We start from the raw sequence: 24,152 nt of genomic DNA on the forward strand, positions 1-24,152 counted from the left end.
TTAGGTTAGGCTTAGCCTGACCGCTCTTGGTTCAGTGGGAAAGAAAGCTATGAAAATTTGGTTACATCTGTTAAGGGTGTGGAGGAGGAAATGGCTGTATTTGTTCTATATATTTGTCATTCCTAGTTGATGCTTTGCATTTTCTGTGTTGATTTGTGAGTGACAGTGGATCTATTATCCCTTGGCCCAGTATAGTTGAATACGTGAATATGTTCTATACAATTTTAGTAGTATATATTTTGTAAAAAAATGTGAACATAATGAAGTTAGGGTTTCCAGGGAGGAATTCCCGCCCATTCTCAGGAATTTTTTCCACTTTCCCGTTCCCAAATCCCGAGATATAAACTGTTTTCTGTTCTCCATGATGAATCATTTCCACAAAGTGACGGCCAATACTACCAACCTCCTGGATTCAAGGAGCCGATTTTCCCGATTTCCCGACCAACTTTTCTCAGAATTCGGGAACTGAAAAGCAAAAAAAAAATTCCCGAGAACGGGTGAGAATTCCCGCCCCGAAACCCTAAATGGAGTCAAATAGGCTATGGGTTGTTGAAGACTAATATCTCTTTTTCTAAATCAGGTTTGTTACAGAAAGAGGAAATGGCCATTGAAGCATTTCAGATTTGCTGTCTTCTCCTACCACCTGAAAATAGGAGAAAGTTACAGCTGTTAATGAGGATGATGGCCAGGATCTGTTTAAATAAGGAGATGCCACCACTCTGTGATGGCTTTGGCACCCGGACACTGGTAGGTTGAATTCTAAGCTCTAACATGACTTGAGTTTTTGGAATAAAATTTACCTGAGTAAAGTTTATTAACTTGGCAACCAGAGGAAGGTGTAATACATGGCAGGCTTGCTTATAGAGCTGTGGCTTGGAATCCACCCAGACTGGTATTGTGCTTTTGGTCTTTGTGTCCTAAAGAACAGAATGAAAAGGAAAGAGTGGGGAAAGGTAGACTCAGAGTGGAGAGATATCTGCTGCATCCTGCCTACTGTTAACACAAAGAGAAGGAAGGGTGGACAGAAAAGATAAGTGGTCGCAAGTAAACATTCCTCCAGGTCAAAAAGGGCTGCAAAGCCTTTGTTACTATAACCAGTAGGAGAGATGCTGCTTATATAAATGGTTTAAAGAGGGAAGAGGTAAAATATAGTGTTGAACCAGACTACTTGGAAGGAGAGAGATGACTTGTATCTCCCACGTGATGATGTAAGTGTCCATGAGTGAGGATGTTTCTTAAAATATTCTCAGTTTTGCTTAAAAACATATGCTAATTTTGAATTCTACTTTTTAACGTTAGCATGTGTTTTAAAATAGAGTTTATGTTTAGAATTATTTACTGGCAAAATTTCTTAATTTTCCTCAAAAAAAGGTCTTGGAACAAAACTGATGCTGCATTGGTATGTATGTCCTTCCATCTCCTGGTGAACCCCTGTGTATCATGGGAGTCCACTGGCCAAGTTCTAGAAGTATGGAGAAAGATCAGAGGAGCACTCCCCAGTGGAGTGATTCTTGACCTTTTTTGGCGGTGGGTGGGTAGATATGTAGGGGAGCTAGTTCTTCAACCTGTTTGAAAAGCTGAAGAAAACTTTGCACCTATCCTCCAGAAGAATGCATGTGTAAAATTTTGCATACAGTTTCAAGGCATTCGTGGATTTCCTGGGGTCTAATCTCCAGGTAAAGAATTTTTGTCTGTGTGTGTCTGTATACATAAATGTGAATGAAGATAAAGTATCATTATCAGAGTATTAATAAAGTGATGGCTTATTAAACAGAATAACATGCTTATAAGTTTTGAACTAAGATTGTCAGCAATAAAATTATTCAGAAAGGAAAAAAATAATCCATCCAAAGGATAGCATTAAGAATGGTGTAGTTACTATGAATTCTGTGGAAGCAGCTGCTATAATATTTTTTATATTTCTGCTTACTGTAAAGAGCCTCATCACTTAATGCATTTCTTGTAAAGTCTCATCGTTTTCTTCAAAGGTGTCTGTCAAATGTACATACAAAATCCTAGAGAAAATAACAGTTAACTGGGAAAAAATATAACAGTTGAAGAACACAGACTGTGCTAGATTTAAAAAAAATCAATAATAAAATTAGGATATTAGACTGTAAAGTACATTGGCTGTACTTTACAGTCCGTAAAGTATGTATATTGAATGGCTGTAAAGTACATTGAATATAAAAGTCTACATGACCCGTGTCATGGTGTTGATAATAATTTTCAGAATTTGTTTCAATATTTATATTTAAGATCATCTGTGAAAAGGGGTGCCTTTAGAAGCTGTTCAGACACACATCTCTGCTAAGTCTGTGTGAGGGGAGATGCCTATTCTGTTCATGCTGGTTGATGAGAAGAGCAGCTCATCTGAGATGACCAGGCGTGGCCAGGTGCCAGGTCGGGTGTGCACCCTGTGTCGTGGGCCATTTCTCAGTGACTAGTCACATTTGCTTTTTGCAAATTAGATTGCACCCAGTTCAGAGTAGGGAAAAAAATACTGCTCTGTGTTTATTTAAAAATCCCCCACTTTTTTTTTTTTTAGATGGTTCAGACATTTTCCCATAGCATCTTGTGTTCCAAGGATGAAGTGGACTTGGATGAGTTATTAGCTGCTAGGTTGGTGACATTTCTGATGGACAATTACCAAGAAATTCTGAAAGTCCCTTTGGCCTTGCAGACCTCTATAGAGGAGCGCGTGGCTCATCTACGAAGAGTCCAGGTAAAGGAAGAGAAATGATCAGTCCTATGAAATTGTCAGCAGAAAGTCATGTAAGCCTGGTAGGCTTTTGGGACTTTATGTTATGAGGATTAAGTGAATTAATCTGTACAGAGTGCTTACAACAGGGCTTGGCACATAGTAAGCATTACACGTGTTTGTTATTATTAAAAATTTGTGGAATGCCTACTTAGTTTTGTTTTGTTATGTCAATCAATGCTGCTTACTTTTGATTGCAAATTCCTTTGGGGCCCACACAACAGAATCTACATATACTTCCTGATGGAAATGATTTACATGACTTGACTCGTAATAGCCCTGTGACCCAGATGCTATTAATATTTATATTTTTTGGATGAGAAAGCTGTGGGACAGAACTTTAGTAACTTGTCCATGGTCACAGAGCCAGGATTCAAACTGTTGAGATCAGTCTCCAGAATCAGTGCTCTTAACTATTGTGTTTCCCTGAAAATAAGACCTACCCCGAAAATAAGCCCCAGTTAAGATCGTCAGCTAGATAGACGCATTTAGTACGTTATAACGATGTTCCAGAAGAAGGTGACTTGATTGTATTTGAATAAATGTAGATTGTTGTACATGAAAAAATAAGATATCCTTTGAAAATACACCCTAATGCGCCTTTTGGAGCAAAAAATTAATATAAGACCAGGTCTTATTTTCGGGGAAACACGGTACCATGCCTACTGCCTCACTTTAAAGCGTGGTGTGTTAGAAGAACACGGCTTTACAAGCCATAAAGACCTGGCTGGCTAAACTTCTGGCTCCTCTCTTTCCTGGTTGTGTGGCTCTGGGCAAATCCCTTAACCTCTCTGGATTTTAGTTTCTGCAAGTGTTGAAATGGCCATACTTGCTCTATAAAGTTGTGAAGGATAGAATACTATACTGTAAAACCCCTAGCACAAACATGACATGTGACAGGTACTCTTTGAAAGGGAGTGCTGTTATTGTTGTTATTGTTATATCTAAACAATACAAAATAAATTTAATATAGCACTGTTGTGTGGGCCCCAAAGTGGGGTTTGCGTATCAGCCTGGGGAGCAGAAACTTTTGGTAAGAAGCCTTTTGGCAGAAGTTCTGCTTGGCTCCTTCTGAATGACTAGACCTCCTCTTTTTGTTTAAGTGCTTTTTGAGGTTCCACAATTTAAAGACCAGTGAACTGCTACCTCTCAGTGCATTATTAAGGTAAATAAACTAGCTGTTACCAGTGAGCAATTGACGCATCAAAGTAAATTTTTTCTTCTATTTTGGTAATTATTAACTTAATACATTGAAGGAATTTGAAAAATATAGAAAATATATACTAAAAAATATCAGAGTAACACCAAATATTCAAGCAGTATTATAGTCTTTAAGTTATTTTTCTGTATCTTTCCTTTCCCTCCTTCCCTCCCTCCTTCTCTCTTTCCTTCCTTCCTTCGTTCCTTCCTTCCTTCCTTTTTTCCTTCCTTCCTTCCTTCCCTCCTTCCTTCTTTCCTTCCTTCCTTCCTTCCTTCTTCTCTTTTCTTTCTTCTCTTCTCTTCTCTTCTCTTCTCTTCTCTTCTCTTCTCTTCTCTTCTCTTCTCTTCTCTTCTCTTCTCTTCTCTTCTCTTCTCTTCTCTTCCCTTCCCTTCCCTTCCCTCCCCTCCCCTCCCCTCCCCTCCCCTCCCCTCCCCTCCCCTCCCCTCCCCTCCCCTCCCCTCTCCTCCCCTCTTCTCCTCTCCTCTCCTCTCTTCTCTCTTCTCTCTCTCTCTTTTATAACTTACTTTCTCCTACTTCACAATATAAGAAAAATTTCCCACATCATTAAATATTCTTGATTGACATGAGAGTGGCCAAGAGCGTAGACGTTTGCATTCCTGTTGTGCCCTTTATTAGCTGTGTGACCTTGGGCACGTTATATAACGTGTCTACTTCAGCATCTGCCCTGACGTCACTCTTTCCTCATCTGTAAAATGGGATAATAATAGTTAATACCTACGTCCTAGGGTTGTTTTGGGGATTGAATGGCTTAAGACATGTCAAGTGCTTAGAATAATATCTCATAGTAAACTCTCAGTTGATAGCCGTTATTATTATCATCATTATTGCTTTATTATTCCATAATATCATTATTATTGCTAACATAGTTTCCATAATATGGTTATGCCATAATTTATTTAAATGGTTTTCTTTGGTTGATATTTAGATTATTTACATTTTTTCCCTGCTCTGTAAACAATTTAATAGTAAATGTTTTTATACCTGGATTTTTGTTGTTGTTGTTGTTGTTGTTGATCTGTGATTATTTACTAAGAATAACGTCCTAGGAGCATTGCATGATCCAACGCCAAGTATTCTGCATATGCGTCTTTCCCTTTTGGTACTGGTCGTCCCTCTTAGATTGTCTAATTGATCTGGTAAACTGAGGCTGAGGCATGGAATGTACTTCATGTAATGACCCTTCTTAGCCACATATTTATTTTTAACTGTGGTTTCTGGGCGGAAAAAATCTTAAACCAAAGAAGTGAATGTAATTGTAGAAATTTTATCCACTGTAGGATAACAAATGGTGCTATATTTTGGAGAAGATGAACCTCTTGGACTCTGAAATTAAATATTTGTAATGGATGCTCATTTATTCACAGGTCTTTGTATCATCTTTCCTCTTATTTCTCCCTTTGCCCTGTGCAGTTTCTGCACATTTGTTTTCACCTGATTCTCACTATTAGCATGTTTGGAGGTGGTTGCCGTACTTCTCTCTACATGACAGCTGAGCTAAGTGTGTACCTCTGTCCATCCCTAAGGGAGGGAGGACCAGTCTCTCCAGATAGCAGAAGGAACCTGGGTACTTCACTGTGTGTGTTCAGCGTCAGCTCTGTGTTGAATCGTTTTAGTCAACACATTCAGTTTATGTTTCAGTTTCAGATCTTATTAAAAAGAAGGCACACTTTTTTTGTTTAGTAAAATGGCTCTTGTGTTTAAAAAGGTAAAAATCTCATTTAAAACTGGCTTTAAGTGATATATTTTTGAAGTTCTGGATATACTTTTATTATGGAGTTTTCCCTAATCAAATTGAGGAATGACATGGCATTTCTAGTAAAAGATACGCTGTGTTTCATCTGAACAAATATTTGTAATTTATTTGAAAATACAGTTTTTTTGTTTTTCACTACTAATTTTTTTGCCTCAGATTAAATATGCAGGAGCCGACATGGATATCACTTTATCAGCTCCATCATTTTGCCGTCAAATCAGTCCAGAGGAATTTGAATATCAAAGAGCATATGGCTCTCAGGAGCCACTAGCAGCTTTGTTGGAGGAAGTCATAACAGATACCAAACTCTCCAGCAAAGAGAAGAAGAAAAAATTGAAGCAGGTAAAAAGAATATTCTTTATAAGTCATTTCTTCTTCTCCTCTCTACTCTTCTTACGTTTTTAAAAAATTTTCTATTTTAATAGGTTTCATATGAATCTCATTTTCTGAGACATAGCAGTTTTGAAAGTATATTATTCAGTTTATATATTCCCAAAGTCTCATTGATTTACACAGTTGAGGTCAATTACCCACATCTATATTCTCCAATGTAGATCTTTCATCATTATTAAACTCTTCATTTATAGAATTATTCTCTATATTTGCCTTTTGTTTTGATATGAGGCATGGTATGTGTTACTTTAAATTCAGAGAAGCTATCAAATGAGGACAGATTTCTTTGAGAGGCAAACCAGACTGAAATCCCAAATATAACATGTCTAGAATTTAAAAGCCTTCGGTTTCAGATAGCCAATATCAAATTGGTTTCTTGCCTCAAGCATCACTAAGTTTCCAGTTCCTGTTAGGTAACATAGCTTACGGTTTTAGAGAATAGGTTTTTAACTCAAAATAGGTTTACTGTGATCATTCCCCAAGTATTGATCAAAGATTAAGTGAATGGTTTTTATTTTTAAAGACTGAATCCTGCCTATCGTGATTCCTGATCACACCACATACAGGATTTACACACAAAGCACCAGAGTTTCTAGACTTCTAATCATATCTTTTTCAGAAATTTTGAAGAGTTCGGTGCTGAAGATCAAAGGAAAAGCATATTGCCTCTCTTTAAGCTTTTCATAAAACAAAATATACTAGAATTTTTTCTCTTCCATTTGGGCAGGAGCAGGTGTGGCTGAATAGGAGGCGCAGGGAAATGGTGAATGTAGTTGGGCCAAAATTTTCTCTAACTGTGTAGAACTTAAATGATTTTTAAGTTAGAGTTACTTGTGAATATTTTTTAAAGTAAGGTCTATTTATAGTTGGCAGTGGGGGAAATTGTAAGAAATGTGACTGAAATGAGAAGTTATTTGACGATTGGATCAAATTAAAGATGAATTCATTATGTAGAAAGTGGAATCAAATGATTTAACAAAAGAAATGGATTTGTGTTGAAGTAAATTTGATTGTGATCTGTTTTCTTCTTTGTTCTCTTTTCTGATGGAAAGCAATAAACATTAAAATAAAATAAAAACAGGAATGTATGGGCTCAGAAACTCTTATTTTAAAATTAGATTGCCCAATTTTATTGGCTCTTATCTGTTTTTCTGACTCATTTTGGATCCTTTTTTTTTTTTTCAGTTTCAAAAATCCTATCCTGAAGTGTACCAAGAACGATTTCCTACACCAGAAAGTGAAGCACTTCTGTTTCCTGAAAAACCAAAACCAAAACCACAGCTGCTCATGTGGGCACTGAAAAACCCTTTCCAACCATTTCAAAGAACTAGAAGTTTTCGGATGTAATGCTTCCACAGCCATTAGAGAGAGATCTCTGTTATTTTGAGTAAATGGGTGGTTAGAGAGTATGGTGGTGGAAGAAACAAGAGCAGAAAATATAGACTACTGAAATATAAGATTATCTGACTTCACAAAATGTTGAGCCATTATCAGTATTTTTCTGAAACTCAATGCTATTTTTAAAGTGTAAAAATCAGTTAAAAATTATGACACAAATATATAGTGGTAATGTTAACATGTCTGTAATTTTTAGAAAATTTAAGAGTGTTTTTATTTGTTGTTTTTTTATGGTGTTTATGACATAACGGTGTGTACATCCTAGTTACTGATGTCTTTATTCAAACCAAGTCTTAAAAATAGTGTATATGCTTGAATAAGAAAGACACTGGGTACTGTTACTGTGATGCTATTGACTTAATAGCCAGTTGTGATGTCTCCTGTGTAAATTCTGTTTTTCATTGTTGCACAAAGATTCTTAAATGTCCTGCGTTGTGATGCTGTGTCTTTCATTGCAGATTTGTTGGATGCTAGGACAGATTTTACTAAAGCTGTTTCTTTTATAACATATATATTTGTTGGTATTTACTTGTAAGCAGAGTATATTTTCATCTGTCAGGAGTGGTATAATTTCAGTCTGGCTAGAGATGGAAAATTGAATGGGATAAATTCTTTCCATTCCTTTAGATATGTGATTCTAAGTCAAATCTTTATTGTTTCATGAAAAACACAAATGGATTAAGTAAAATGAGACTACTTTCCTTATAAATATATTTCCTCAAGCCTCCTCATCCTTTTGGAAGTAAATGGAATGTAAATAAACACTGCTTTTCAAAACATTGTACATGATATGGTGCTTTTTGTTTGTTTTTTGTTTTGTTTTGTTTTTGGATTTATTTAGGTCAGTTAGAAAGCATCCTCCAGTGCTAAACATCATGGCCTTGGCCACTGTTCTCACACCAGTCGTTTATCTCTATGAAACAATAAGAAGTACAATTGGGACTTTTGCACTAGCGTTTAGGAGGGTGTTTTGCCCATTTCTTTTGCTTTGCTTTACGTTTTTGTAGATAGTGTTACACTTGCATTACGGAGCATCTGGAAGTCTTCTGAGAGCAACTACCCAAAAAGCTAAGAGTGACACTCATTAATGAGCTTGCTGTGCTCTCTGTTCTGATCTTTCCTCGCACTTGGGCTCTGTCCCTGTTTTTTCATAGCAAAATGCCTCCTACAATTGACTCAGATTTTGCTTACTTAAAAATGGATAAAAGTATTTGTATTGGTTTGGGTACCACTTTACCTTGCAAATATATAGGGTCATGGGAGTTTTTAGTGTTTCAAAATTTATTCTCTGACCTTGTAATTCTGTTTACAGCAAATAATAAATCTACTTTTTGCTCTGTTTGCTCTCCAACATAGAGTTTATTTTCCAGAGTCTCCTTTCCTATTGCTTATCTTTGGAAATATGTTTGTTTTCTTTCTCCCCCCTCCTTAATATTACTCTTCTTTTAAGTATAACATACTTATGGAGAAATCATAAAACATCACCATCACCTCAGTGTGAAATAGAAGAATGGATAATAACAATTTTTCGAAGTGGTTGTACCAAGTAACACTCCCATCAGCAGTATATAAGAGTTCCTTTTCTTTAACATCCTCACGAAAACTTGCTATTGTCAGAGTTTCAACTGTCCATGTGGTGGGTGTATAATGGTATCTCATGATGGTGTTACTTTGCATTATTAATTAGTTTAAGAGTATTCCCAAATATTTTTTGATTTTTTCCAGTTTTGTTCAAATTTTAATGTCAGCTTATCAAACTGCACAGACACACTTGAGATTTCGATTAGGTTTGTATTGAATTTATAAATCAATTTGGAGAGAATTGCTATGTTTACAGTATTCAGTCTTCCAGTCCATGAACAAAATTTATACCTCCATCCATCTAGAATGAATGAGAAAAATATTTAAATTTCTCTGTAAAGGTTTGAAAATGTTTTGTTAGATTTATTCCTAGGTATTTGATATGTTTCAAAAATGTAAGTATTAAAATTTTCAAACATTTGTAAAAGTAAAGATAATCGTACCCATCTCCAGCTTCAACAATTATTATTCAACTGATAAAACCTTGATATTTGATTCTATTGTAAATGAGATTATTTTTAAATTTCCATTTTCTGTTTGTTGCTTACATATACATATTATAAAGCTGATTTTTGTGTACTCAGTTTTGTACCCGACAACCTCACTAGAGTTTCCTATTCTAAACTTCTAGTGTGATTCCTTTGAATTTTCTACGTTCACTACATATAAGCAATGTAGTATTTGTTTTTGTTTTTCATTTGTTTTTCATTTCTGTGGTTGACAGCATCTAAAATGTCCCCAATGATCCCTCCCTCTTGATATTTATGCCCTTGTGTTGTCTCTCCTTAAGTGTGTGTAGGATCTAGACACACTTGTAACCAACTGAATATGGCAAACATGATGGGGTATCACTTCTGAATACATTACAAAAAGGCTCTGGCTTCCATCTTGCTTGCCCTCTTTCTCACTCTCCCTGGCTTGCTCTGAGGAAAGCCAGCTGCTCTGTTGTGAGCTGTCTTGTGGAGAGGTCCATCAGACAAGGAACCGATGTCTCTGCCCAATAGCCAGTGAAGACATGAGGCCTGCCAACAGCTGTATGAGTGAACTTGGAGGTGATCTGAGGCCCGCCAACAGCCATGTGAGTGATCTTGGAAGTGGATTCTCCCCTAGCCAAACCTTGAGGTGAAGGTAGCCTTAGCTGACATCTTGATTGCAGCCCGTGAGAGACCCTAAGCCAGAACTCAACTAAGCTGTCTGTGCCTGGATTCCAGAGCCACAGACACAATGAAATAATAAATATTTGTTATTTTAAGCCACTTAATTCTGGGGTAATTTGTTATGAAGTGATAGAGACAATATACTTTCCAATTTTTATTCTCTCCTCCTTCCCCCTTGATTTTTTTATCATGACATATCCCTATCTCTAGTAGTGCATTTGTTTGCAGTCTCTCTGTGTTCTTATATTTTAGTTGTGCCCCTTGTAAACAACATGTAGTTGGATTATTTTTTAAGAAGTCATTTTAACAATATTTTAAACTGTAATATTTAGACAAATTGTGTTTAATATAATTAGTCTATGTTTGGGTACAAATATTTATTGATGCTTTCTAAATCTTTGTCTTCATTTTCTTGGCTTTGTTCAGATTTGAAAAATGATTTCATTTTTTCTACTAATTTGAAACTTAAGCACTCTTTCCAATCCTCTTGTTGAGTACTTGGAAATTACACCTTTCATGATAATTTATCAAAGTTGAAAGTTAGTTGATACCTTTTACCCCCCTCTCAGAGTAGTTAGGGACCTTAAAGCACCAAGGAGACCCTCCCAAATTAGATACTATTGTGACAATGTATTTTAATTTTATTGTTTTAAAATCTCATACTATATTATTATGTATAGCCCTTGTTTATTAGACTTACCCACATATTCTACCACATTTTTCCTTCCTCTTAAAGTAACATTGTTTAGAATTTATCTTGAATAAGGGTTTGCTGGTTTTGTTTGGAAACTTTTATTTTGCCCTTATTCTTGTTTTTAATAGCTTTATTGAGATACAATTGACATTCCATACAATTAACTTATTTAAAGTGTTTAATTCATTGGTTTTTGGTATGTTACATTTTTAATTTTTTAAAGTTGTGGTCAAAGATATATAACATAAAATTTAAGATTTTAATCATTTTTAAGTGTGAAGTATCATTTATTTATTTATTTGTTTGTTTATTTATTTTTAAAGATTTTATTGGGGAAGGGGAACAGGACTTTATTGGGGAATAGTGTGTACTTCCAGGACTTTTTTCCAAGTCAAGTTGTTGTCCTTTCAGTCTTAGTTGTGGAGGGCTCAGCTCAGCTCCAGGTCCAGTTGCCCTTGCTAGTTGCAGGGGGACAGCCCACCATCCCTGCGGGAGTCGAACCGGCAAGCTTGTTGAGAGGACACGCTCCAACCAACTGAGCCATCTGGGAGCTCAGCGGCAGCTCAGCTCAAGGTGCCATGTTCAATCTTAGTTGCAGGGGGTGGAGCCCACCATCCCTTGTGGGACTCGAGGAATTGAACTGGCAACCTTGTGGTTGAGAGCCCACTGGCCCATGTGGGAATCAAACTGGCAGCCTTCGGAGTTAGGAGCACGGAGCTCTAACCACCTGAGCCACTGCGCTGGCCCTGAAGTGTCATTTTTAAAAGAGATTTCCTCTGCGTTTAGAATTGTAACTTGATAATTATTTTATTTTAATACATTGTAGTTACCATTCCTTTGCTATCTGGCTTCCATTATTGAGAAATCAGCTGCCACACTAATTGTCACTCCTTTATAGAGAATGTGTCTTTTTGCAGGCTGCTTTTTAAGACTTTCTCTGTGTCTTCGGTGGTCTTCAGTTTACCTGATCTACTTTTTAAACAATTCTGCTTGAGATTTGCAGGGTTTCCTAAATAACAAGATAGAAGTCTTTCATCATTTTAAACACTGTCTTTGTCACAGTCCCTCTGCTGTTGTTTCTCTGAACATGTTAGATATTTTCACTCTATCGTCTGTCTCTTAATCTCATGTAGCTGTCTTTTTTGCTGCATTTTGTGTAATTTCTCCAGTCTTTCTTCCATTTCAGCACTTCCCTCTTCAGGTATATCTAGTCTTCTGTTAAGTTCTATCTACTGTTAGGGAATTTGCATCCATTTTACAGCTCAGGAAACTGAGACTGACTGACTGAGGTTGGGTAACTTCCCTGAGATTTCCTGACTTGTGAGTGTAACATAGTAGGCCGTCACAGCCGGGTCTGACCGCAGAGCCCAGCCTTCTGACCAAGACGTCTTCTTGTCTCCCAGTGAGTAAGTAGTTTCATGGTTTTTATGAACAATTTTAGATATTTACGTATAAGCTCACATGATAGTTTTCATCCTAAAATTTCTAAAATTTAAGATCTCAAATTTCTTTTTGATTTGCAGTATTTTCATTGTCCTAACCTAGCTTTGCAAATTTATTTCCAGTTTGTTTTGGTCACTTTCTGCAAATATCTGCTGAGGATTTTTCACCAAGTTTCCTACAAATTTCCACAAAAAATACTGCAACAGTGATGAAAATGAAGTATTTCTTTGAAGCTCTGTGGATGCACTCATGGATTTGCTTTACTTGTAGGTATGATTTTTAAATATTTTTTTATCTTTATGTATAATTGCTTTTATTTTTAGATATACGCAGAAAATGCCATAGTGATTATCATTAATCTGAAAGACTATGACAGAGAATTTATCAAATGAGTGTTCTTTACAGAAAATGTGAGAGCACTACAGAACATTTTTAAGGTTGAATATACCCGGTGCGTGATCAGGGTGATGAATTCAGCCATTCCTCATTCTGATTTCTCATCTTTGTGTTCCTGCATCTGCCTTCACGGAAGTCATATCTGGTATCTAGCAAATATAATAGATATATGGGTCATCACTTAGCATTTGTGTTATCCAGGAGCCTGAATCTGATTCACATCTAGAAGAGAGTTTCTGCACATTTTTATAGAAAATATAACTTAAAAAGAGCTGGTATTTGAGAACTGTTTATGTACAGGAGTAGGAAATTATTCCTGTTTGAAATGTCACAAAAATATTTTATCATAATTAAGAGAGGAATCAGTTAAAATGGCTCTTTACCATATTTAACACAGTGTGGCTGTATTAAATTACACCTTTACCATTATCCTCAAGAGCAAAAACCTATAAACGTTAAAGGCCTATAGTAACGTAAGACTGTTATTACGTATTAAAATTGGTATTAAAAGGCAATTCAAATGTATTTCTATCCATCATCATAGTATTTGCCTCAATTTGAAGTATTCACTTCAGAATGAGACATTGGAAATTCTAATTTTAAGGTATTTAGAACATTCTTGCATTTACTTGCTTACAACAACGTAACCTGCAAAAAAGTATACTACCTTGACATCATTGCATATTGGGTCTTACAGGCAAACAAATTACCCTAATATATAAACTGATTGTTGGGCGTTTAAGAAATCATTTGCTCCTGGGTAGCCAAGTGATTTGAAAGTTGGGATTATATTAGTAAACAGAGAATTTGCTTATTTGTAGCAACTTGGCAATGCATTTATTATTTAATTTGCAAATATACTTCCTGGGATAAGTGGAGGGTATATTCACTAATTTAACAGTATACTGAGTAACTTCTGATGGAGTTTTTGGTGTTCCAATGTCTAGTTAATCTGCATATTCAAACTTTCAATTTGAGGGAATAAAATGGGATGGAACAATAATCGGGATAATAGGGTACTAGCCCAATTTTTACTTTTAGTTGTTTTGTGCATATTTATGTTGCTATGTAAGTTTCATAATTTTCTAATGAATCTAAGATTTTGTTAAAAATGTATAGTTTTTGCAAATTCCACCTTGGAGAATTTGTTAAGTAAATTGGTTGCCTCATTTGAGGATCTAGAATGAATTATGCTTTGCATAAACCATGCCTATTTCAAAATAAAAAAAATATACATATTTGATTACGTCTGCTCACTCTGTAATACCTCCTTTGGGGGCTCTTCTGTCAAAACTGAAAATACCAGTATCCAGAATCTTCTAGACAATATAACAAAAGTTATCCTTCCTTCTTCCAGTCCCCATAAATTTTACACATTGCCACCAGCATCTCTCTAACAGTAAAAAGAAGATAGTCTTCTTGAGTATTCTTATGAAACAAATACAGCCTTATTAAAAAAACACACCAAAAAATGAAAACCAAAAAAAACCAGGAAGACAGACTATTTTATTTTCATAAGAAATAAGTAAATTATAATTGACATTTAAAATTGAAGTACTTTTATTTTTCTTCGTTGTAGGCTAATCCAATATGGGAATGAAAGAGGCCTTTTGCTCACTGTTTCCACTAAGAATGTGTGACCTTTTGAAGGGTCCTGGCAAGAACATTTCAGTGATAATTTATCAAGATAGCAGAAAGGTTTGCTGCTAAAAATCATTATGCCAGGATAAAATGCAATCTGATTTCCTGAGAGCCCGTGATTTCAATTTACCTCTAGTTACCGACATTATATTTATGTATCTATATTTTAAAATCAGGTGTGTTCTAGACTCAGGTATTAGAAAAAGCAATGTCAAACCATGGGAAAGCTGTTTTGAAGATTTGAATCTGTAGCTAAAATCAACTTTATATGAGATTTTGAAATAGACCATAATATGAGTCACAGAGGAAAATAACTGAATTCAGCCTTTTTGCCTAGTGGTTCTGTATACATATTTTTTTATTAAACCTAGTTTTTGTCCATATGCAAGGTTGTCCTAAAGATTCACATATTTTAAAAGCTTTCTGATACTTAGAAAAAAAATTAACAGTTTTCTAAATAAAATGTACAAGTGGTCAAATCTGATTGGATAATACTGTTTGGGTGTTCCAACTCTTAATCATCTGAAGCAATAATTGACATTTAAAACTTACACTGACATCATTTGTAAATTTCTTAAAACTTCCTACTTATCAAAATACCAAGTATAAATAGACACAATTACCGCTTAAAGATGATGAACGTTTTGATTTCGGAAAGTTCCTCTTAACCTTTTCAGAGAATTGAATTAATCTCTGTTTTAGGCGATCTGACTTCACAAGTCATGATCCATCTAACAAGGACAGATATACCCAGTAGGGGTCAGTATTGTGTTGGTAATTATTGTACCGTAAAGGAAAAAGTAGGGATTTTATTTAAAAGTCCAGTGTATTTTCTATAATTAGTAAGTCATTAATTATGGAAACCAGTAACTTAAGAATTGATCATCTTTATTGTCACAAAGGTAAATGGGTAATATTTTGACTCCTCTATTACCGCATTTTCCCCCAAATCCTCAGAAGGCTCTATTGTTTGTTAAAAACTCTCCAAAAGTGGTCTATAAGTGGTAAAAGTGAGAAGTTATCTAAATGTAGCAACAGATAATTTGGGATAAATGTCAGATTATTAGATTTTTTAAAAAAATTTACATGGGTGGGATCACTTAGCAATATATCTTTTCTTTTTCTTTTTAATTTTTATTGGGGAATATTGGGGAACAGTGTGTTTCTCCTGGATCCATCAGCTCCAAGTCATTGTCCTTCAATCTAGTTGTGGAGGGTTCCGCTCAGCTCCAAGTCCAGTTGCCATTTTCAATCTTTAGTTGGAGGGTGCGCAGCCCACCATCCCATGCGGGAATTGAACCGGCAACCTTGTTGAGAGCTCGCGCTCTAACCAACTGAGCCATCCGGCTGCCCCTCTGGAAGCTTAGGGGCTGCTCATTGTCTTCAATCTAGTTGTGGAGGGTGCAGCTCACTGGCCCATGTGGGAATCAAACCGGCAACCTTGTTAAGAGCTCGTGCTCTAAACAACGGAGCTAACCAGCCGCCTCTAAGCTAATCTTTTGATCTCTAAACCCAGCACGTTATAATAAGTACAGAGATGGAAATCTGGGATAAAACATGCTTACAAATCATGTCTTTGGACTTATAGTTGTCAACATGTTACAAGAAGTCAAACAAGCCCAGAAAATGTCTTAAAGGTTACTGGGGTGCTAGGTGACTTTACTGGAGGTGGACAGCACAGTGGACAGCAAAGTGGAAAGTACCATGTTAGCAACCGCAGAGATGCCATGGGAGAGCTTGGGGAGGCTTTCATCTCCGCTCCTTAAACAAACATGATTAAGTAAAAGCTGTGCATTCTCTATGCAAATGCAACCTCAGGACAAGACATTTAGTCCTTTCTTCCCAAGTAAATTCTTACCCAAAGGTCCTTCCTACTAGAATTTGTAGCACCACTAGTGGTTAGAAATCAGTGTGTGGATTTTAAGTTGTAAAGCTACCAGTAAGCAGCTGGACAAGTGGCCTTGAGCAAATCAATCACAACCTCTTTGGGCTTTGATTTTCTCCTCCGTAAAGTGAACGGATTAGATTTCAGAGGTCACCAACTCCAACGTCTTCCAGGGACAGGGAGATACAAGTTGCTGAGAGTGGAGGTGCTAGTGAAGTGCAGGTCCTACAACAAAGTATTTGATACAAAAAAATATGTCAAATGCCCCATGTTGGCTGAAGTAATCCTATGTGTAGAGATGACTATCTTTGGATTAGATAATTTGTAAAGTCACTTCCAGTTCTGTTTCGTGATTTTTTTAAACCATTTTCCCACAGTTGGTCCCTTAACACCTTGTGCTTATTTTCCTATCTGCATCTTTTCTCCTTTGCTTCTGAGTGAAACACTTGTATCAGCAAGCTCAGTTGCATATCAGATAGAAGAAAGCCACTCAGGGTAAGTTTAAAGTCAGTACTAATGCATCATGAAATGCTTTCTTCTGAAAGAAGTTTTGTCCTCATCCTTAGGCTTTATCATAGTGTGACTACATGAACAGCCGTTTGCCTCTGTTTATATATTATGCCAGTTGGTTTGATCCACAATAGCTAACAAGTTTTCCTTCATTAGTGTCAATACTTGTGTGTTATATGTCTGTATCTATTTCAGCAAAGTTGTTGATAAAATACTCAACAATTTTTTGTAGTCATTGTGCCAACCTAAATTGCTAGAGCCGACCTTTAATCTCCTTACATATGATATGTTTATTTGCGCTAACAGGTGGCTTTTTACCTTCCTTATCTTGTTGGTGAAACCAAAACAAAAATGCTTTTCATTTCTAGAGCACTTTGTGTAGTGATTTCACAGTTATTTTCTGACTTAATCCTTTCAAATCCCAGTGGGCAGAGAGAATACAATAAGGAAACTGAGGTTCAGAGAAGTACCCAGTTGTAAACACAGATTTTCAAATCTGATGATCCGGTACCCTTCCACTTCACGACACTAAATCCTGTCACTGTCATGAGAGGTATGTGGGCTGGATCCAAGCAAATCCCTGAAAAGGGGGCTTATTTTTGGTTCCCTGTATCCTGCATCTGTGCCTTCTTTCTTATTGCGGCCCTTTGCTCTTCACCCCCCCACCTCCTCAGCAGTGGTCATGTGTTTCTTGTTTTGTATGATGAGACACCCTTCTAGGAGCTGGCAAAACAGCCCCGTGTCCTCGTGGTATTGCCCTCTTGCTTCAGGTCCATCGCTATGATGCTGACCTTTGCTCTTAGCATAACTTATCCAAGCTGCACTACATTTCTTCACGAAGGCTAACTAGTTAGCTGTCCAGATAAGTAGTGCTCTTTCATGCTTTCATTTTATTTTTAGAGTCTTCTTATGCTAGGCCCAAGGCTGGGTAATGATAGGGGAAGAAAGGCAGCTCTACCTCGGAAGGGGCTTGAGCTCACCAAGGAAAATGAGCATGTCTACGTGTAATTGTGGATGACGACGTTGGTGCCACAGGGCCGGTACAGTGAGTTCTGGGGGCACAGAAAGGAGAAAGGCAATTTTTTCTAGGGCAGTTGGAAGGATATGGAAAACGTCACTGAGGAGCTAATATTTAAGCTGACCCTGAAGACAGAAGGGCAAAAGGCATTCTCTCAACGGGACTAGCATGAAATAAGACTCCAGTGGCAGCTGGAAATGATTTGTTATTCCATATTGTCCACATAATACTAATGTTTTACCATAGAGCCTTAAATGACTTTATCTAAAGGAGCAGGTAATAAGGGGATTTCATGAACTGCAGAACTGGCAGGGAATTATTTTAAATGAGGAGTGAATGGCATTGCTCAAATAACGCCTCCACAATGGCGTCCTCTTACTCCAGCCAGTGGGTCTGGATCCCAGTGCCCTTTGGAATTAACTTTTGGATCCTTTTTAGGTTGCTGCTACATCATGGTTTCTCTTTCCAAGTTTTCACAGGGCATGCCAGTGTTCGTTTGTACCAACGCATTTACAATGGTTGCCAAAAAATTACTGGTATTGATTAAACTTCCTTGCATTTTATTCGAAAGGGTCATCCTTTTATTTGCCCGCTTCTATTTTTCCATCAACAGCCTGATATTTCCATGCCTCTGGGTCTATACTGTTCCATTTCATTGCATTTAATGAATGTTAGAACTGGCTCTGCAAATGCATTGCCTTAATCTTATTGCCTGCAGTGAGATGCTTTTAATATTTTCTCCACATGTGAACTCTGGTTTTCTTTCGCTTTTCTTTAATTTTCATGTGGTTAATCTCCTTCGACTGCAGGGAGCCTAGATATTTATAGATTTTCCCCTTCCACTCTACCTTCAATAATTTGCTTTTACATTCAGTGAACACATCACAATAAAAGGTCTTTTCCCTATTTGTATTGACTTGCATTTATATAACCCATACTCCCTTTTTATATCATTAGTGATATTCATGGCAATTTTCAGTAGCTTAGGAAGCTGTGTATTAGAGCTGGCACAGAGCTTCAAGTTGTCCTATCAAATCAAATGACTCCTCGTGATGCCTGGTTTCAAGTTTTATCATTAAGTCAAAACCAAAAGTTTTTCCCCCTTAATTGAGTCAATATAAAATGAGAGTATTAAATAAGCATCTCTAACTTATTCCTCAGTTCATTAAAATTGTTCTTCACTTAATAGCCCTTTTACACACCAAAAGATACAAAATATTCCCATTACCAGTGTTGAATATTTTCCATAATCAAAAGCCCAATTTTATAAACTTCTATAGCCCTAGTAGTTAATATGTAGGGGATCGAGTTATAAATTATTAACATTGGTCATATTTAGATGCTATGGCTTTCTGTTAGCCCAATTTATTTTAACAGCATCTAGAATGATGTAGTTTTAAATTCTTATACTTTTTTTATGCTCACTTATATTCTTTTACTATCAGGTCATTTTTTTCTATCATTGTGCGTGTCACCAGTTTGCAGATGTGTGAAGGCTATAATCGACTGGACTTGTATTGCTGTTTATATTACTTGTTGCTTTTCTAGGTTGCACCAATTTTTCAGAAAACATCTTTTGAAGATGTGTGATTCTGAGCATCTTGTGAACCAGTCATTCTGCTGTACGACAGTCCCGTGCTTTCCTATTACTCACCATTTTGCTCATTTAGTAACCTCTTTAGATATTAATGGCATTTCCATGATTCTGTTTGTTGTATATGCTTTTTCATTTCTTAACTGAACCACTTGAATATTGTGACATTTTGGGAGCATTTAAATATTTGTTTCAAAACCTTATGTCTTTGTTACATTTTTCTATAGTAAATTCTGTATGTTAGAAATGCTGAAAATATTTCTTTTTCATTATTTCAGAAGTTCTCATTTCAATTTATTACTCTTACAGCTTTTTTTTGGTATTTCCAATATAATTTTAAATAATCAGTTAATTTTTAGGATTCAATCATCTCTACTACTATATTTCATTAAATTATGGCTCTGTAAAGCTAATTTTTTCTTATCAATTATAAAGTATATCTAGGTCCTCTGTGATTCTTGTTATACCTGGGCTCATATGAGCTGCACACTAGGTAGGCAGTAATGAGAGTGATTTTAATTTCCAAATACAGGAATAAACATTTAAATTAATCGCATCCTTTTAATGAGTGAGATTAAGAAATGTTAAAAGGCACTCAATTAACAATGTTTCCACTGTTTAAGACATTTTTGGCACCATTTGTCTTTTTCAGGCAGGAAAATGTCAAAACTTTATAATCACATCTCGTGTGTGTGTGTGTGTGTGTGTGTGTGCGCGCGCGCGCGCACGTCCACATATAGTATTGGCTGGTATCATCACTTGTTTCCAAATGCCTTTTGCTGTTTCAAAACTCATATCTACCCTTAAAGGAAAAAAAAATCACCACTATTGAGAATATTCTGAAGAATGGGCTGAATGGGTCTCACAGAACAGGTTGGAAATGGCTCAGGAATTTGGCAGGGAACTTGGCAGGAGAAGACACAGTGCTAATCACACTAGGAAGCAGTGTGGTTTAGGATGTCCCTTCTAGCATGGCCACCATTAGACTTTTACCCCCACTGGTACCAACTGGCCATGGAGTTTTGTATTACTTCCTTTAGATGCACTAGTCCTAGGTGGGAGTGTTGGTGCAAATGGAGCTTATGTGCCCTGAACCAGACATTTTCCTACACAAATTCACACAACACGTTTCCCCACAAGTGTCCATTACAAATTTGTTTCCATTAAACGTTCACATTGTAGATGCATCTTTGGATTATTTTAATTAATTTTAAAATGAGCATGAATTACTTTGTAATAAAAAAGTAGAATACAGAATCATTATAAAAATGAGAGGTATATTTTTCTTTCAAGTTTCAGGCAAAGTTAGCACCTGGGCTATGACGTGGGCGTGATGAGCAAGAGGGCTGCTGTACCCCCAGCCCACTGCTCCTCCCCGCAGGGAGGATAGAACTTTGACCTTTAGAAAATTCCACGTGGTGACGTAACTTGGCTGCAGTGTGAGTTGGTGGGAGACATTAGGTGAGAAGGAGAAAGAAATAGTAGTGAAATGTGCACACGTTCCTTTCCCCCGGCCCCAATCATCAGTGGAGCTCCACTCAGAACTTCAGTTTAATCTTTTGTTTGATTTGGAAAAGAGAAAGTATATTAAAAAATCAAAACAAAACAACTCAACAGCAACAAAAAACAAAGCTGGAAAGGCAAATGTTCTGTTCTACTTTGTTAAGAGAAATACTGTTCCTAAGCTGGGGGTAGGGGGTGGAGGGTGAGGGGTGGGGGGAGCCTCTCCTGGCTGTGTGACCATTGCTTGCTGAGAAAGTCCGTGTGAGCGTAGGGACACTTGAGGAAGCTTTTTCTTCATTTCATTCTCAAAACAGAGGGAAGAATAAGGTAAGGGAAAAATATAGATGAGTAAATACAGCCGTTGTCATTTAGGATAATTGGTGATAAAGTGCTGGTTCATTTTTTCATACTATCAGGTCATTTTCTAATTGGCTCTTTTTGAAATAGTGCCCCCCTACCCCCGTTTGCTCATTCTGTTCTATTTTCCTGTTAATGTCTTTCTTTAGGGGAGAGGCAACTCTACCCTGGTGTGGGGACAAAGCCAGGAGTGCAGTTTCCAGGCTCTCGGCCTCACATAGAAAGGTGTTGGTTCAGGTAGTAAATGGCCATCAGCTGTGGCTACTTGGCCCTCAGCTGTAACCAGTGAGCCGTTGGTGACTAATATAACTGCCGTGGCTACGCTAGCAGGAAAAAAGGGGGCTAGCAAGAAGATGGTGGCTGAGCTGGCAAGCGCGGATTGCAGTTAGCACGGCAGAGTGCGGGTTGCGGATTGCAGAGAAGTGGACGGCAGGTTGCAGACAGTGTGGCTCCTGCTTCCTGTGTCTCCAACCCAGCTGCCAGCGAGACTATAGTGGTATGACTCCCCTATCTATGGCTCCATGGGTGTTCCTTTTTGGCTTCACCATATCCTGTGTTCTTATGTGGGGAGTGGGACCAGAGACCCCGCATGAGACCCCGCACGACACATGGTGCAGAGAGCAGAGTATGGTGCTGGCCAAAGCCCTCCAAAGGGTGGTGGAGCAGTTTGTACCTGTAAACACTCAGTCTCAGGAAGACCAGGAGGAGCAGCTGCCGGAGAGCTGGACCCCGTGGAGGGGTGGGAAGATGTGGATGTTTCCCCAACCAGCAGAGGCTGGAGAAAGCAAAGGTTGTTACGGCCCTGTGGGCTGAGAAGTGCTTGCTGAGGCAGCCCGGATGCAGGACTTGTAGTCCCAGGAGGAAACGCTTGGTGAGTCCTTGGTGGGAGATGAGGGTGAGGTCAAGGTGGTCTCTCACCCCCAGGACAGCCCTGGCAAATGACTATGGACTATGGGGAATGGCCTTCCATCCCTAAATTAATAGACCGCTTGACTGTTTGCTTGGGAATGTACCACCATGTAGTGGAACTGGCGGATGTTTGCTTTTGTGTCTTGACCGGCCGCCATTGAGAATATGTAAGCACCTTGACTGTGAGTCGCTGTTGTTCCAGCACGGTACCCCGAGAGGCCCAGAGAGAGTGGCAGTGCCCTAAGAGCCCTGGCTGAGTCCAGAAGTCTTGCTGTGCCCAGAGAGAGTGGCGGTGTCCTGAGAAACACTGGCTGTGCCCAGAGAGCCTGGCTGTGTCCCGGATATTGCATTCACCTCCAAGATCCTCACACAGGGCCCCTCGCGGAAGACGCTTGTCACGTAACTTGTGAGGCGAGACCCTGTAGGGGTGGAGTGTGGGGACAGAGCCCCAGAGAGCAGTTTCCAGGCTCTCGGCCTCACATAGAAAGGTGCTGGCTCAGGTAGTAAATGGCCATCAACTGTGATTGGATGGCCATCAGCTGTGGCTAGTTGGCCATCAGCTGTAACCAGTGAGCCATTGGCCACTAATATAACTGCCGTGGCTACGCTAGCAGTTAAAATGGGGGCTAGCAAGAAGATGGTGGCTGAGCTGGCAAGCGCGGATTGCAGTTAGCACGGCGGAGTGTGGGTTGCGGATTGCAGAGAAGTGGATGGCAGGTTGCAGACAGTGTGGCTCCTGCTTCCTGTGTCTCCAACCCAGCTGCCAGCGAGACTATAGTATGACTCCCCTATCAGTGGCTCCGTGGGTGTTCCTTTTTGGCCTCACCATATCCTGCGTTCTTATGTGGGGAGCGGGACCAGAGACTCCGCAGGCCGTCCCGTGTGACACCTGGTGAATAACCCAATGCTCAGGCTAGTGTGTCTTGGTGTTAGGAGCTCATTAAGTGTCTTGTCATTTCCTGCACATCTGCAATGGAGAACCTGCCTTCTGAGGGCGCCGGAAGCGCCTCTTTGATGCTGCGTCTCCGGCCTAGTCAGAGCCCTTAAGAACTGAATAAACTGCCAACACCAATGGATGTGCAGAGTCCTGTGAGTCTCCTGTTGCTAACTGCTGTACATGACATTTGGAGATGCTTCTGGAAGTCTTCCTCAGTGGTTCTCAAACTTCAGTGTGCATTAGAAACACCTGGAGGACCTGTGAAACCACTGATTTCAGGGCTCCATCGGGCGGGGTGATTCAGTGTGAGATGCAGCCTGAGAATTTGCACACCTAACAAGTTCTCAGGTGATGTTAATGCTGACGCTGCTGATCCTGTGACCTCACTGCCAGAGCCACTGGGATTTTCAGCTGCAACTGGTACATAAACTCCTGAAGTAAAACAGAGATAGCAGCACAGGGAAACATTGACTTAACGTTTGTTAAATATCACAGGGTGCGGAGGAGTTTGGGAACTATTTCAGGTAAGTGTATATAATTCCTGCCACTTGGGATCCTAATATTGGCTATAAGACGGCGTTTTTGTTTTTCAAGTGATTTTAATAACTCCGATAGAGAATATAATTTAACAAAAATTCTTCTTCCTTTTGTATAAAATAGTAATCTAATAGTTTCTTGTTCAATTGAAAAATGAAACATTACTTCACAGAAGCAGCAATTGACTATTTTTCCGGTGTTTTCCCATATAAAATAAAAATTTGAGAAAATTATTTTAAAATAGAAAAATTGTGGGCTTCAAAAAAACTTTGCAAGTATATTGCAATAACAAAAATGATTTCACTATTGAAATCCATTTGTGAAAGCAGACTTTGTTTACATTTTCGGTCTTGTCTTCTATAAATGGTTGCTTTTATTAAGATTATGCCCTTTAGGGGCCTCCGGACCAGGTGAAGGTTATGAGTAGCTTTTTAGACCATAGCCTGAGTTTAGTTTAGGGAGT

The 24,152-nt window shown here is 38.1% G+C and overlaps 1 protein-coding gene across 1 annotated transcript in view; it reads left to right on the plus strand.

Annotated features, from left to right (window-relative positions):
- DEPDC1B (DEP domain containing 1B) overlaps positions 1-8,315 on the plus strand; it is a 57,908-nt gene extending 49,593 nt beyond the window's left edge. Inside the window, exons 8-11 of the mRNA XM_081053560.1 lie at positions 581-747; positions 2,549-2,725; positions 5,893-6,078; positions 7,315-8,315. Coding sequence (XP_080909686.1) covers positions 581-747; positions 2,549-2,725; positions 5,893-6,078; positions 7,315-7,476 — 692 coding nt within the window. The 3' untranslated portion in view covers positions 7,477-8,315. The remainder of the gene's footprint in view (positions 1-580; positions 748-2,548; positions 2,726-5,892; positions 6,079-7,314) is intronic.
- The last annotated feature ends 15,837 nt before the right edge of the window (positions 8,316-24,152 follow it).

This window comes from Rhinolophus hipposideros (assembly GCF_964194185.1).
Source record: "Rhinolophus hipposideros genome assembly, chromosome: 7".
Classification (NCBI taxonomy): Eukaryota; Metazoa; Chordata; class Mammalia; order Chiroptera; family Rhinolophidae; genus Rhinolophus; species Rhinolophus hipposideros.